This window comes from Podarcis pityusensis (genome assembly GCF_964106645.2).
Source record: "Podarcis pityusensis genome assembly, chromosome: 6".
Lineage (NCBI taxonomy): Eukaryota > Metazoa > Chordata > Lepidosauria > Squamata > Lacertidae > Podarcis > Podarcis pityusensis.
The window spans coordinates 77999560-78016281 of NC_138030.1; the positions used below are offsets into that span (position 1 = coordinate 77999560).

A 16722-nucleotide genomic window follows, 5' to 3' on the forward strand; every position below is an offset into this window, starting at 1 on the left:
CAGTAGAGACGTGTGTTACTAAAATGTTTCCAGTTCTGCCACCTGAGCTTTTCCTGGTGACTACAAATAACAGAGCTCTTGAACAGCAATATATACAAAGGGTTTTTTTATTATTAATATTAATATTATTAATCAGAAAAAATATGGGATTGGATTCACTGGAAATTACAACTTTATTTTTTCATAATACATACGCAGTATTGACAACATAATTTTGAAATCATTATAACAGAAGAGCCAGTTGCGATTCAGGGACACATGCAAGTTTTGGAAATGGACACAGAAAGGACAGCGTTGTACTGTACATAGAATAATTACAGTTTATTAAACATACCTTCTTAGCACCTCTTATGTTGTAATGGAAGGAGCACCATGACATTCAATTTTACAGCACCAAAATATCAAGGGAGGGGCAGGTGGCTTGGGGCGGAATGGGATGTTGGAGGATTTTCAGATAATTTACCCTCGTTGTCTGTCTCTGCCGCAGGATCCTTCATAATGGGCCAAACAAGTTTAAGTCATGTGAATCTGGTCCTACTGGGGCAACAGGTGTTTTCTAGAGAAGATGTACATACATGGTGAGACATATTTTTCTATTCCATTCTTATTCAAAACTTGCATGTGGCATCAAGTGGGGTTGGTGGGTAGCACCAAGGTGCATTTTTTCTTTGTTGACGATCTTCTCTTTGTTTCTAAGCTTAACCAAGGAAACAGACGGGGCCAATTTCAAATCCAAACTTCTGATTCTGATCACCAAAGTCATTAATCATCACATCAAAAATAGGCACTTGGTCAATTTTGGGAGTATCAATTTCAAGAACAGTCTTTGCATAGCCTTTTCGTGTCTGTAAAAAAACACACAAACCAAAATGAAAGTAAGTTGTCACTTAATGCAGTAAAGACCCATAAATTTCTCCTAGATTGTCCGTAATAGGGCTGGGGAACCTTCCTTATGTCAAGGGCTATATACAGTGCTAGCTTGCTTCTCAAACTTAATCCGTTTCGGAAGTCCGTTCTAAAACCAAAGCGTTCCAAAACCAAGGCGTGCTTTTCCATAGAAAGTAATGCAAAATGAATTAATCCGTTCCAGACTTTTAAAAACAACCTCTAAAACAGCAATTTAACATGAATTTTACTATCTAACAAGACCATTTCTGGGTTAGGGTTAGGGTTAACTTTTTGGATTGGGTTAGTGTTAGGGTAAGGATTAGAATTAGGGTTTGGGTCAGTGATGTTTTCTTGTGATTTTGATTCATTTGTGGTTGGTTTCCTTTTTTCAATTTGTTGTGTTGCTGCCTTTTCATGAGTTGCAAGTTTGTTGGCTTTGTGGTTTTCTGGATAGTTTCGGTTTTAATTTTAAATGCTCAGCTGAGAGATCCCTGCCCCTGCTCCTGCTTGCACACGGGTAGGAGCTGGATGGGGCAGCTCAGCTGGGGAGGTGCAGGCTCCATCACACTTTCCATTGAGGGGTTCGCGGCTGGGCCTCAGCATCAGAGCCCCTGCACCACCTGAAGGCAGCCAGGTGGAATAGTTGCTGGGTTGGCGAAGGTGGAGGCAGCCTGGCAGCTGCATCTGAGAGCCCCTAAACTGCCACTGAGGCAGCCTCCACATTGCCACCCCTCTGTTGAGGTGAACACACCCCTCAATGGAAAAGTGTGACGGAGCCTGCATCTCTCCAGGTGAGCAGCCCCAATCCAGCTCCTACTCGCATGCAAGCAGGAGCGGGACTGGGAAGTGGAGGCTTTGTATTCCCCAGCTGAGCTGCCCCAATCCCGCTCCTACTCCCGTGCAAGCAGGAGCGGGGGCACTCAAAATGGAACAGTTCGGATTCCGAAAAAGTTCGCAAACCGGAACACCTACTTCCAGGTTTGCGGCGTTCGAATTCCAAGTTGTTCATGAACTAAGCTGTTCAAAAACCGAGGTACCACTGTACATGGAATGGGTAGGCCTGGTGGTTTGGGTTAGAACTAGCAGAGAACAGGAGCATCCCCCACCCCCCTTCTTGGTGAAAATCAAGGCATTAATGGTGATTAGACTTAGGAAAAAAGCTCCCATGGCACCAAACTGCTGTGTGCATATGGGTCTTTTTAAAGGGGGCTCACAGCAGGGGAAGGAAGGATTCAGCCTCCCCTCCCCATGCACTATGATCTCCTCAGATTGCTCCACATATGGTAATTAGTCTTACAGAAAAGCTTCCTTTACTGCCAATGGGAGCTTCTCCACCTCACTCCCATACCCAAGCCTAATTGCTGCCAAGGTTGGATCTGAAGGCACTATGAGCTGGCAATTTCCATGGTCTAGAATCAAGTAGGCTATGGGTTACAGTGAAAGAGACCAGAAAGCAAACCTGGAGATTATCCTCGTTGAGTACCAACACCAAGAATGTAGGCGTTGACCATCTGGCAAAGAGATACAGCTGCAACTTGGTAATGGAAAAGCAGATAGGACTTTCAGGTGCCTCAGACTGTTAAGTCCAGTTGCAGATGACTCTGGGGTTGCGGCGCTCATCTCGCTTTACTGGCCGAGGGAGCCGGCATTTGTCCGCAGGCAGCTTCCGGGTCAAGAGGCCAGCATGACTAAGCCACTTCTGGCGAAACCAGAGCAGTGCATGGAAATGCTGTTTGCCTTCCCGCCGGAGCGGTACCTATTTATCTACTTGTACTTTGACATGCTTTCGAACTGCTAGGTTGGCAGGAGCTGGGACTGAGCAATGGGAGCTCACCCCGTCGCAGAGATTCAAACTGCTGACCTTCTGATCGGCAAGCCCTAGGCTCAGTGGTTTAGACCACAGCGCCACCTGCGTCCCATACACATTTAATAAGCTGATGCATAAAATGCTACTTTTTTGCACATCTTAATGCTCAAATGACAGCCTGCATTTTGATTGAAAAACACTGCCACTATGGAAAAATTTTCAAGTGGCTATCACTAGTATCTATTTATCACACCCAGTCTTTCTCTGAGCAATGTGGTGCGTTAGATAATGTTCTAGACTCATTTTGTGGGGGAAGCCAATGTGCTGGAGATGAATTGCCTTCTCACCCAACCATGGTCTAATGTGGAGGGACAGAAAAGGAAGGATGACGTCTTGCTTCCTCCAGGAACCATGATGCCATGTCTGGCTGGGGTTCCCACCAAATGCAGGCACTGCTGCAGCTAACAATGCAAATTATGGGAGCTGGGGAAACAGGATGGGCAGAGGAAGGACTGTGGGTGACAGGGGCAGTGTAGTCATGGGTAAGGACAAAGGAAGAGCCCATCTAGTCCAGCATTCTCTTCTCATAGTGACCAACCAGATTCCTAGGGTGAAGCCCAGAAGCCAAACATTAGGGCAATAACTACAGCAATGGCATTCTTCCATGAGGTGAGGGAGGCAGATTGGTGAAGCGGGTGGGTTGTGGGATCATCGGAGATGGCAAAGAATGGAGGGACACATTTAAAAAGGGAATTGTTCTGAATAAATAGAACCAAGAGTCAAGGAGAAGCGAATCCCAAGGGTGGCCATCAAGCCAATGTTATGAAACCCACAGGCTTCTTGAGGTTACGTCAGTAACGTCTCAATACTTGTGAAACTTCTCAGACACACTTTCCTTAATACCATTCTATCCGTATCAGATTTCAGTGCCACTTCAAACGGCAGCTCGTCGGATAAGAAGAGGAGGAGATAAAAAAAGAAAGCAAGCTTTGGTATTGCTTTCACTTGGCATTTTCTGCTTTAGGGAGAAATTATATTAAAATGGTAGAAGGGGGCCTTCCATTTGCAGCATTATTCTTATTCATCTTTTTCTGCAGCACACTGTAGAGTACAAATGCTTTCCCATTACTATCTTATATCTCAATCCTCTTTCTCCAGTGACTTGGCTTGTCAGTGCATATAGAACAGCTTACTGTCTGATTTTATTTTATTCTTTTGGTCTTTCCTTAAGTTATGGGCTAACATTACTTTCCCATCTTCCCAAGTTTAAAAGTGTTCTAATTATTGCTATTTTTAAAAAGAGACGACACTGCGCAGGTGAAGAACTAACTACAGAAATGAAATATGGTTTTGTTTTTTGTTTTTAAAGAAAGGTCTTGGGAGACATGCATGATAGCATTAAACTGAACTCATTTGATTAAGGTGGCAGGTTAGCTTAGGAAAGCAGAAAAGCGTATCGAGGGCTTATACTTACCGCACAGCCATCGTGAAGAACTTTGATGTAAGGATTGTTGTCATAAGACATCTCTTCATCGTTTGAGCCTAAAAACCTCAGTGCTTTGTCATAGCTGTCAGAAGACACGTCATGCCATGCCACTGACTGATGGCAGTTATAAGTGAAGTTCTGTCGGGCAGAGGCACTCAGTAGTTTAAGGAATGTCATTTGGACCATATTAATGGAATTGCCTTCAGCATCCACATAGGAAAGCTGAGGAGTAAAAACAAAGGAAAATATAGACCCCATGAAACAGGCGCATAAACATGTGGTCGGTTCTCCTTTTAAAGTGCAAAACAAGATTACACTTGACACAAAAACACATTAACTGGCTTCCCTATAAATCAGCTGACACAATCCTGTTTGCTGTCCCATTAAGAATGCAGTCAAGCTATGAATCAGTAAACAGAGCCTCTTTGGGCAGCGCTACATGATTACGCATTTGGGCCGCAAACTATTACCAGAAGCCAAAAATCACCGCAAATGGTGACCTGCAACCTTGCAACAAACAAACAAACGTCATTCTACAGACACAACTTCAGTTTGCTTTAGATGCTTCCCCAAGTCAAAGGTGCAGCTGCGTGCTTCCTTCCAACACCAGTCATGCCATTGCTGGTTCCAACAATGAATTTTGTAATAATGCTTTTCTAGCCTTCTATAACTGTGAGAATGTATCACATTTAGGTCCAATGTGCAGAAAAACAAGCTGGGAAACTTATCAAATGCTAAAATCTTAACAAGTGTCAAAATCTTAGGCTCTCCTCTTTGCTTAAGGGCCTGGGTGAAAGGGAACTCCTTTGATTGGTCCTGCTTTCTCCTTGACATTTTAGCTCTCTTCATGCAAGGAGATTCTGAGGTAAATTTACTTCGACCTTAACTTGTGCCTACTAGTGCCCTTCTGAATTCCCTGTATCTGGAAGATTTTAATGTCTGGTGTTTTATTATGTTTTTATATGTGCTGGAAACCCTCCAGAGTGGCTGGGGTATAAATAACAATATTATTATTACATACTTGACCATGCTAACTGAAGTTTTGCAACCTGAAGCTACAGTAACGGCTGAAAAGAATTTTAAATCTGAACATCTTTTTCATCTTCAGCAACATACTGTTCTGTATGTGTCACACACACAAAACTCCTGCTTATCATAAAATAGTTTTGTTCTCAAAAAAATTTTTTCATTAGCACTTCAGATCAGTTACAGGTTTTTGTACATCACTTTAGCTGAACTTAGCATCTGAAGAAAAGAAAAAGGGTTTTACTTGTACTGCATTTCTTTTACCCGTACTACGTTTTCAATAACTTAACTTTCATAGTGGGAATGTGTTTTGACAGTCAGCAATACATTCTCCAGCAAGGACATGGCGAAAATAAAGTCCTCACCAGAATACCTATTTGGAACTTAATAATATTGCTTCTTACGCTGAGAGAATAAGTGGGGGAAAAACTCATGAAAACAAAACAGTTGCTTTTTGTTGGGAATAAGATGAAAATTGTTTTATGCAATATAAAATATTTTTGGTCTCCCCCCCCCAAATAAAGAAATCCAAATTTGCCTTCATTTTAAAATATGCTTCCTCATTCCATTTAAGCGATTGACATTTGCATTCAGAGTTGACTGTTAAATTCAGAATTTATATAATGTGTTGGAAACTAACTTTGAATGCATCTTTGTAGCTACTGAAGTTAGTAAAATATGTCCATTTTTCTATTAATTGTTTAGGACATAACAATGAAAACGTTATCAAGAATTCAACCTACTACTACATGACATAATATTAAAGAAGAGGTCCAGCTCAGGGCCGGATTTAGGTTTGATGAGGCCCTAAGCTACTGAAGGTAATGGGGCCCTTTATATGTCCAGCTGTCCTTTGTCAACAACAAATGGTCGCTGTTTTTTGTGTTGAATATATGCTATATGGTAATTTATGGAACTAATAGGTATCTAAAGCCATTTGCACATGCAGAATGTAGGCACCATATATACAGAAATGAGCAAACCAGTGATATTTTAGGGAGCAGGCCAGCAGGCGGGGCCCATTACTTACATCATAGGAGCCTATACAACACAAAACACTGTTGCTGTATGTAGGTTTTACTTTATTTGTTTTTATCTTATATTTTGGAAATGTACATCCAGGTTTTTTTCCCTTTAATTTTTTGGGGGGGCTATAGCTTGTTTAGCTCATACAGTTGTACCTCTGATTAAGAGGTCCGTTCTTAACCTGAAATTGTTCTTAACCTGAGGTACCACTTTAGCTAATGGGGCCTCCCGCTGCCGCTGCACAATTTCTGTTCTCATCCTGAAGCAAAGTTCTTAACCTGAGGTACTATTTCTGGGTTAGCGGACTCTGTAACCTGAAGTTTCTGTAACCTGAAGCGTCTGTAACCTGAGGTATCACTGTATGCAAATTGGTCCAGCTGGAACCTTATTCAGTCAGCTTTGGGTTTACATGCAGTCGCCACCAGGTTTGCAGACTGAGGTGTCCACAGATAACACGATGAGGTGCTGATTAACACTAAAATGGGTTCATCCACTTGATACCAGAGTCTGAAAGCTTTGTGAACGCACTCTTCTGGAAACAAATGCAAGGGGCACACTGAATATATGAGCCAGTGCATGCAAAAAATGTATAGGGGTGTCTTTAGTGCAAACTGAAGCTCCAACGCTAGAGTCTCTGCAGCAGTGTTGCTGCTGCGTAGTGGAAGGCCAAACATGGCAGGGAAGTTAGTGTGGTGTGGGCATGCCTGCAGTTCCAACCCAGTGCTCCCACTGCTATGCTTGCACTGCGACCCACCTACACATTGCCTCACTCCTCTCCCTTCCAGTAAGTTGTCACAACAACACTGACAGGAAGCCAGCATTTTTGGATAAGTTCTCAGCAACAGCTTATTAAGAAATCCTTCCCACTGCTCTTTTTCAATGCCTCTAGGTTAGACACGCTCTGGATTTTGCCATCTGTATATCAAGGATGCACAGAGAGATTCTCCCAGGAGCTGTCCCTCAACTGCGGAATTTGTTTCCTCCAAAGATACAGCAAAGCTTAAGCCTGATGATCTGTCATCTGCCCCAAGTCCTGGAGATGGAGTGGACTATAATATAAACCAGCTGCAACTACGAGCAAGGGAAAGAAGAGGCCTTGCAGGCAGCAGAGAGCTCCTTGCGTACACTTTGGTCCTGACCCCTGAGCACCAGAAAGGAAACTACGGGCAAATGACTGAATGTGACGATGAAAGTCGCTCAGAACAAACTTGCACGCAGATTGCCCATGGTGGGGATCAAAAGGGATGCAGTCAAAATGTCAAATACGTTGCTGGCGTGTTGTATCTTGTGTAATTCCCAGAAAAGTAAATCTACATGCAGAGACCATGTTTTTTTCCACACTGATTGAGATTAATTTTGTGCTGTGCTTTCAGAGCCCCACCTCCACAGAGAGATGTTTGGGGTTTGTGCGTCCTGAGTTCAATTCATTTTTGTGTGTCTCGTTCTTGGGTGTGGCTGCAAATGGCCAATTGTCTTTTGCGCCAGACCCAGAAAAAGTGAACCTGCATGTTTTTCACCCTCTGATTGATTTTGCTGGACCTGGGCACGCGAGTATGGACTCAGTTGCCTATTAATTCCAGAGTAAAGATATTATGACTTACCAGCTTGCCTCTCTTAAATTCACTAAACCAGGTTCCTGGATTTTCCTTTGGCCATGATGAAATCCTTACCTGCAAGAGAAGATCAGATACGGCAAGTGTTAATTATGTCGGCAAGAAATGAGTGGGAATTAACAGAGTTTTACATAAACACTGCTAAATTAATCTCCTTTTTTTAAAAAAAGAAGACAACGCCTGGGCTCTGTGCCTAGTTCTAATCATATTTGCAGTTCTGCAGATAGAAATTTATATCCAATTCTCAGATTACATATTAAATAACCAGATACATTAATTGGATTGTTCAGACAGATCTGTGGGAAACCGGTTGCAAGTACTTTGTCTCTTGGCAGAGGGTCTGCCCAGATGGTCTTTGGCTTCAAATGTTATATAGTCTTGTGATCCTAATTGAAACAGTTATGTCTTCCTGCAAGGTAGAGGGATGGACCATTAACAGCTAACATAGATTTCAGCTGTACAGTCTCAGTCTGATCAGTGCCTGGTAGGGAAGATGTCCTGGGTCCTCATGGAAGGTGCTTAGAGCTTCCCTTTGGAGTTTATATGGAATTTCCACCTTCAACTTCTCTGTGAATTGTACTGTCCATATCCTCTGAATATTTATCAGGGACAGGAAGGAGTCCTAGGGGTGGGCAGAGGAGCTGGAGGATGATCCAGGGGAAGGGGACGGCAATATGTGGGGTTCTGTGCCACCCATGAGGCTGCAGGTGGAATAAGAGGAAGAATCTAGGCAGTCAGAGATGGGGGAAGAGCTGTAGGAAGGCACAAAGCTGGAAGGGACAGTCCCTAAGAGAGTTGGGCCATTAGAATCTCCTCCATCCTCCTCCCCCTCTTTCTCCGAGGATGGGCTTAAAGCACAGGAGCTGCTGGAGCTGCCACACAGCAGAAATTGACAGTTTCCGTGCACAATTCAAAGTGTTGGTGCTGACCTTTAAAGCCCTAAACAGCCTCAGTCCAGTATACCTGAAGGAGCATCTCCCCCCCCCCCATCGTTCTGCCCGGACACTGAGGTCCAGCACTGAGGGCCTTCTGGCAGTTCTCTCGCTGTGAGAAGCCAAGTTACAGGGAACCAGGCAGAGGTCCTTCTTGGTAGTGGCACCCGCCCTGTGGAACACCCTCCCACCAGATGTCAAGGAAATAAACAATTACCTAACATTTAGAAGACACCTGAAGGCAGCCCTGTTTAGGGAAGCTTTTAATGTTTAGCAGATTATTGTATTTTATTATTTTGTTGGAAGCTGCCCAGAGTGGCTGGGGAAACCCAGCCAGAGGGGCAGGGTATAAATAAATAATAATAATAATTATTATTATTATTATTATTATTATTATTATTATTACTACTACTACTACTACTACCACTTGCACACACCATGCCAGATGAGAGGGGTTTCAGTGAGCTGGAAGGGGTGTAGTCATGCTGTTGCTCCAGCTGTCCCAGTTGGAGCAGAAGTCTGAAGAAGTAGATGTCTAGCTTGCTAATTAGCAGGAGTGGGGTGTAGATCCCTTGCGCCTTAGGAGCTGATGCAATTGGTTGCTTTGCCAATGAAGAACTAGACTTCCCATAGCCTGTGTTCATAGGGCAGTGTATGCTTTGGACAATGTTTGATATCTTATTTTGAGAAGCCACAGAATCTGATTTCAATACTTGATATGTCGTAGTAGGAGAAGAACAGCCCTGTTGGATATGGCCAAAGTTGTCTATCCTGCCCAACAGTCCTTTGGGCACACATTTAATTTGTGCTCATGGCTCTCAATCCAAGAAGAACGTCATGTTTGGAGAAAAGATAACTTTAGAAATATGTAACTCAAAATCATTTCTCCTGCATATTCCCCATCTTACCTTAATGGCACATGGTAATTTATCATTAATAGAATTTGTACTGTTAAAATGGAAAGGGGTCAAGCCATTGCAAGAGGTGTTCAAATTTGGGGAGGTTGGATAGTTACAATGGAATGGTCTTGTTGGTGGGGTGCACATTTTTTTTTTTATGATTATTACTTTGTCAAAATAAATAATAATATATTGAAATGTGCATTAAGAGATAAACTTAAAATTCTGTATTTAAATACAGATTAAAATGTGAACTTTCATGCAGATTTAAAAAAATAAAAAATAGTAATTATGGAATAGTGTAGGAACAGGACAGAGCAGAACCAGAATGAGTGAATGCATTGGACCAGAAATAAAATTAGCTTTCCACCCTTAGCAAAGCAATGCAGAGATCTGATTCTGTGCATGAATCCCTTCAGCAGGATTTGGGCTTGAGTCTGGAGATGCCCCATGTAAACTGTGGTCAGACAAGGAGATCGAGCGAGAAGAGTTGTCGCCCGCTTTCTGTGAGGAGAAACAAAGAAGCAGCTTGCATGCACACACCAAAATGGTTCCCCAGAAAGGGTTAAGAAAAATAAGAACGGGGGGAAAAGCATGACTTTATTTTCCAGGATGGAGCCTGAGCTTCATGCCCTCGTTAGAAATGGCTACACAGCTGTGGTGTGAGAAGGAAAAGAAATGTTGTGGCAAGCAGGTGCAGTCAGCTTACATCTGCACTGCATGAGGGACTGGGGAGGGCCTCCGATCTCTGCTAACATTGTATTATCACTTCACTGCTTTGTTCAAATTTATGTAAATGTAATGGAGTAATTATGCTGCAAGGAAAGGCACATGAACAAAAATGTGACAGGATTTCCCCCCCCGTTTTAGTCAGAATCTTGAAGCAGCACAGTAGGAGCCGTCAACAACAAATGCGGGGAAGATGCGTACTTACTCCTTCTGACTTCTTATCTGGATATATGCAAGTTTCCCCGCCTGCTGTGAAATTACAGTACACTTTGAAAGAGTCCCCGGAACAACCCTGGTTAGGATCAATCCAATATTCTCCTGTGAAATGAAGAAGAAGGGGAATTACTTCCAATAATTCATTAAGCCGATGCTCAGCCTTTACTGCCATCTAAATGAGGTTGTAAAAAAAAAAAATGCAATGATGAGATTAGACATTTTGTACCTTTGCACAGAATAAAATGCCCTCCCTATTATTTTCTCCTCTCGCAATATAGGCTTGAACATTTATCTTGTGCTTCAGAAAACATAGGCAACAATTTTTGAAGGACTTTACAGTGACACTGCGTGGGAGTCAGAACCGCAGCAGACAAATACACTGGTCCACAGTGTATTTTTTCCTCAGGGGCACAGCACCCGTGGAGTGAGAAACCGGCTAAGTAGGTTGAACAGCAGGTCCAGAATCGAACCTCTATCAGGCATACAGCCTGAGGGGGGAAGAAGGAGGGAGATCTGTGACACACACATAAATCAGCACCACTGTAATGAGCAAGAATTGCTTTACACAATTATAAATATGGTTTGCTCTCCTAGGAGTGTACTACTTTAGAATGTAAGGGAGAAATCACATTCTTGAATAGTTCTCATGTATTTGAATGCTCCCTGCATGTAGAAAACCTGCAGGTCAGGAAGGAGGCTAGATGCTCCCTGATGTGCTAGCTTTCTAAGGACAAGGGATTTTTGACATGGGTAAATAAGCAACCATATGATATCCTTAACAAGAAGTGGTGCAGTTCCAACAGAAAGGTACAAAGAGTAAAGTGGAAGAGGGGGGAAGTTGAGTCTGAAGGAAATATCACCCTTGAGGTACAAGTGCAGCTTTGACACAATAAAAACAATATTGCCTTTGAGGCTATCAAAACCTAAGACTGGGTCAATAAGCAATAAAATATAACTGTTATAAACTGTTTGAATTTTTGTGTGGTGATTATTATGAACTGCCGGCTCTGTTCACCTTATGCAGCTTCTCATAAGACCTGCTTAATTCCTCCTCAAGACCACATCTCTTTTTTCTTTGCAATGAAACCAACATGTTCTATACAGTAACTAAAATATACTTGATAAAAGGGGGAAAACATCACATGATAAAAGGAATATGAAAGCAGAAAGACAGCGTGAATGCTAGTCTCTTCATTTAAGCCTTGCCATAGGGTTAAAGAAAATTCCAGCTAAGACAGAGAATTATAAATCAGATTCCTCTTGAACAACATGGCCTGTTTTCTATTGCTCTACAACCTACTGCAGCCAAACGTAGTAAATATTAGTGATATTAATGCTATTTAAATGCAAGTACTGTATATATTTGCTGTTTAATGTGGGGCTGTCGTTGGGTCTGGAAGCTTCAGCTATAGCTAGTGCAGAAATCTGAGGATGGACTGGTGATGGGAACAGACTACTGCCAGCATATTTTACTGCTGTTAGAGACCTGCACTGGCTTCCAATCTGCTTCCTGGACCAGGTTCAAAGTCTTGAACAACTTGGGCTCAGGATATCTTAAAGACTGCCTTGCCTGACTGTCCCATGTCAATCACAGATATATGATCTGGGGAAGAACCATGAGTTGGTCCCTCATAGACCAGAAGTATGATTCATGTCAAGAAGGAGACATACAATACCTTCAATGTAGGAGACCCTACTCTATGCAATTCCTTCCCACTAGAAATCAGGCAGACACTGTCTCTGCTAAGTTTCAGACCTCAGCTTAAAACAGCATTATTTCAGGAAACCTTTCCATCATGAATGTTGCTCTACGGTTCTACTATGCATTTTAAATTGAGTATGTTTTATTTTTTCTGTAAGATGCTTTGGGACATATGCCAAGTCTTCTTATGGTCACTGCCTAACCCTTGCATGTCAATCCTGGTCCACTCAGCCATTTTTTCTGTTATATTTTATTACATTTTCACATGTACACTCCAATACAGAATAATTTCTTTTCTTCTGTTGACTTCCCACCCCATTTTCCATGGTGTTTTCCATTTCTCCCCCTTTGCCGCACCCTATCTTCTATCTCTTGGACCATAATAACAATTCAATAATCTCTAATTCCTTCTGTTGCTCATAGTTGAAATCCTGCTTACGACATCATCATTCTATAGTATTTCTTTAAGTGCCCCCGCCCAAAAAAGACTTCCATTCTCCCACAAAACAACCCTCATTAGGTTTTCTTATTTTGGCTGCTGACTTTGCCAATTGTGCATAGTCCACCATCTTTCTTATCCATTCTTCCCACTCAGCCATTTTAGTGGTTCCAGGGAAATTACAAGGCTGAGTTTAGGGGGTTGCGCACCCTATTCAGTTTGTTAATGCCTTTCTCTTGGGCCCAACAAAACCTTTGCCTCAGCTGAAGCAGGAACAAAGCTGATAATTATTATTCATGTGGTAATTCTCTCGTCATCACCACCACTACCACCAATCTCCCACCATCAATACCACCTTTAGCTGGTCTTGGAAGACCTCTCTGCAGATGCCCCATGATAATGTCTGGACAACCTATGGCAACAATCCCTGGTAAGTACGCAATCCCCTTTCCTCTTCTGAAATTCCTCTTTAGCGATGCCGCCAAGTTTTGCATTCTCCTCCTTTATCACCATTGTGTGCAGTTATAATCCCTGAACACTTGGAGTGTCTGTCTTTGATCATGCTATTTAAAACAAATTGATATTCACAGTACCACGTAGCACTTTCCCTGCACAGTAAAGGTGAATTATTTTTACTTCTTCAGCAAATATTTCATAAGGGGAGATGCCATCCTCCCTCGTCCACCCATAAACAAGCTAACAGCCCCCCCCACCACTCAGAAACAAAGTTTCTTCAGGTGGTGCTAACGTACTAAGGGCTTTTTTTTAAAAAAAAAAAAACCCTGCATGAATGGATTTAATAGGCATTTTATTTAGTTCTTTTTAGAGGCTTTATTAGCCATATAACTAGAATAAATGACCTGACATTATAGTTTAGCAAATCACAACTTCAGCGCATTTGCCTTTTGTCATGTAACATTAACATACCATCTGGGAAGTCTGGGTGACAGAGCTGGAGATCCTTGCATGTTCGGGCTGGGTTGTTCTGAGTCCCCATTGGGTATTTCATGTGCTCAATGTCCTGCTTCAGAGAGTTAAGTGAGCCAAAGATCTCCTCCATGCCGTCAGTGTAATCCAGGATGCTGTCGGCTGTATCGGACATCATGGCATCTGAAGATCTTCTGGTCTTTTTGGGTGACTGGATCGGCAAAGGTTGAATCACCTCACCCGGAGGGCCCTGGGGAAAGCAAAAGCAATGACCTTTCTCTGCCACTTTTTTTAGAAAGTCACACGAGATTGGGTAAAAAGCCTAAGGGATATTAAGCTATTCACTTGGATTCAGGGCGTGAAAACAAAATCCTCTTAAAAGCAAGACTGCAGCATCAAGGTGGCAATTGGAAGCCCACACATCACAGAGGACTCCCAGGGGTTCTCTGCAGGGCTTCCCCCTTCTGATTTTTGGCCCTTCAGACTTCCACATTCAGGTGGCAAAAGATGTACATTTGTCCCATTCAGGGCCATGTTAAGCCTGTGACAGCTAAGGGAAGGGGGAGGCCTCAAAACCTCCACTTTCTCTCTTGGTCAACAGCTTTGCATAGCTGGAGGGTGCAGCTCTGAATGTGGACTCACTCAGAACAGGACCAAGCTACTTTCTGGTGGTTTAGTATTTTTCTTGTTATTAAAAAATAAATAAAATGCTTTGGCTTATTTCCGAGCTATAATGGCTCACTCATTTATACTTGTGGCCCACTGAGCTGACTTCAGTCCTATCAGGGAAAAAGGTGGCGTAAAAAATAAATATAGGAGGAGGAGGAGGAGGAAGAGGAGAAGGAAAGCCCAACAGCTACATATTGTGGCCTGGCAACTCCCTTGTATTTGCAGAGACAGACAGACAGACAGACAGACAGACAGACAGACAGGAGTTTTACTGAGCCACTGTTTGGCTTCCATAGCTAATACTTATGATTATTAAAATTATTATAACTGACAGCCGAGTTGCATTTGGTCTGTGTCACACATTAGGTCCATAGACAAAGAGCTGATGAGGTTAATTGCTGTTTTGTATTTACAAACAAGTTGCACTTAAAAATCAGGCCAGAGTCAATGCTGCGTATTAGAAAATCAGTGCATCCTTTATTTCACACCAATTTGATAACTTAGCCTGATATTACTGCTGCAGCATTTGACTATGAAGTATGTGCTTCAAGTAGGCCTGATCAAATATTCACACACGGAAATGTGGACATTGACAGATTACCTATTAGTGTAACTTATAAAAGCCAATTTAAATGTTGGGTTTAAAATGTCAATAATTGCAAAGAGGGAGAAATCTTACGAGACTGCAAGCTCCGCATGAAACTCTTGCCAGTCCCTGCTATTTGATGTGTATCTAGTGTTCCCTGATTAAGCAAGTAAAATTTTCCACCCAGGCAATCCTAAAAATAAACAATAAATTTCGGTGACCTGTACTAATCAGGGAAATTTTCACGATTTCACTATTTTTTTCCCATAAGTTGTTTACTGTTTTGCTAGTTGTAGAAAGCGGTAAGGAGCTATAGATTCACAGAACATGAATCCTCATCAAGAGGATGTGGTTTTCACCCAATAACTTGCATAACACTTGCAAAATTCATTAGGTAAGTATCCATTTTACTTACAGGAGGTCCAGGGGGTCCAGGTAAACCGCCATCACCCTTCTGACCACCAGGACCCTATGAAGGAGTACAAGGGACACCGTATTAGTGGTCATTTTGTAACCAACTGGAACAAATAACAATCAGCAATGGAAAAAGAAAGATGAATTTGAGAACAAAGTGACTTACTGTTGAGCCTTTAGAGCCTTTGGGTCCTTGGGGTCCCTAAAAGAAAAAAGAAAAAGGTAGATATCATTAAGACGATGTTGCATTTGCCGAGGTGCAAATGTCAAACTGATGGGCATGGCAGGAGACATGCTGGGTGCGGCTACTTACAGGTAAGCCAGGTGGACCAGGAGGACCAAGTGGGCCAGCAGAACCAGGAATTCCCTTGAAAAAGAAGATGTACAAAGTCAAGTTATTCTAGACACCCTCTGAAAGCTGAGAACCTGACTATTGGTACTAAAAATTACAAAGACAGTGAGTTGCAAGTGAAACTAATGAAGTTATATCAAGCCAAGAATGCAGGCTTGCTTGCTTGTTTTGTTTTGTTTTGCATAATATGGATGAGAAATATTGAAAAACAGGGTTGTTGTATCAAAAGGATCGTAAGAACTGAGATTTCATTTAACCCACAAATCTCTTAAACAATTTGAAGGGTTGCGCGAGAAAGCAAGCAGTAATTTGTTGGGTGTCGTTAGCGACATTGTGGCAAATGAATGGGAAAATAAAGAGAAATTTTCAAAACAGGCATAGGGTTAGGAAAAATAGGTATGTCACGCCGATGAATAAGCCAATAGCATTTAATCGGACAGAAATAATTAACACAGGCTCCCAATTACTGGCTTATGGGGATGGGGGATGCCCCTAAATCTACTGTGATGATATGAGATCACTATTACTATTAAGGCTTTAATTTAACAGAAAGTACATTTGCAAACATCTTGTATACTAGTCTTCTGTGTTTTGAGCTCACAGTTTTCTTTTTCTCTCTGTTAGTGTGGTCTTCTACAATTATTTTTGAACTATGTTTTCCAAAGTGTTTTCTTTTCTTTTTTTTGTTTTCGGTAACTGCACAAAAAAGTAGACACAACCCAAAAGGAAATTCTCCCATGCAAGCTCTGCTGAAATGAAACAGAGCTCAGCTGCCCTGGAGTATTTAATTGACATCTTTTAAAAGGAAAATAGCTCAGTAGTAAAATATAGGAGCTCACATTTCCCGGCTTTCCTTATTTAAAGAGTTTCCATTGTCAGAGCAGATTGTGGTTCTGCTATTCATCTTCCCTCATAAATCTAATTTTTTTCCAGTGCTGAACAGATTTGTTCTATATACCCAGAACTATGCAAGAATATGCTAGTTTAGAGAGAGACTGGTCGGTTAACAGG

At 42.1% G+C, this 16722-nt stretch overlaps 1 protein-coding gene and 1 long non-coding RNA gene across 2 annotated transcripts in view; one reads left to right on the forward strand and one right to left on the reverse strand.

The window, feature by feature from the left end:
- LOC308478784 overlaps nt 1-7577 on the forward strand; it is a 133316-nt gene extending 125739 nt beyond the window's left edge. Inside the window, exons 4-5 of the long non-coding RNA XR_013987269.1 lie at nt 5913-6028; nt 7123-7577. This is a non-coding gene — a long non-coding RNA (uncharacterized lncRNA). The remainder of the gene's footprint in view (nt 1-5912; nt 6029-7122) is intronic.
- The window catches only part of COL11A1 (collagen type XI alpha 1 chain), a 263380-nt gene continuing 246812 nt past the window's right edge, over nt 155-16722 (reverse strand). The window contains exons 57-64 of the mRNA XM_081008888.1: nt 15673-15726; nt 15526-15561; nt 15361-15414; nt 13691-13940; nt 10612-10724; nt 7835-7903; nt 4170-4403; nt 155-845 (exon numbers count right to left, since the gene is read on the reverse strand). Of these exons, the coding sequence (XP_080865014.1) occupies nt 699-845; nt 4170-4403; nt 7835-7903; nt 10612-10724; nt 13691-13940; nt 15361-15414; nt 15526-15561; nt 15673-15726 (957 nt within the window). The 3' untranslated portion in view covers nt 155-698. The remainder of the gene's footprint in view (nt 846-4169; nt 4404-7834; nt 7904-10611; nt 10725-13690; nt 13941-15360; nt 15415-15525; nt 15562-15672; nt 15727-16722) is intronic.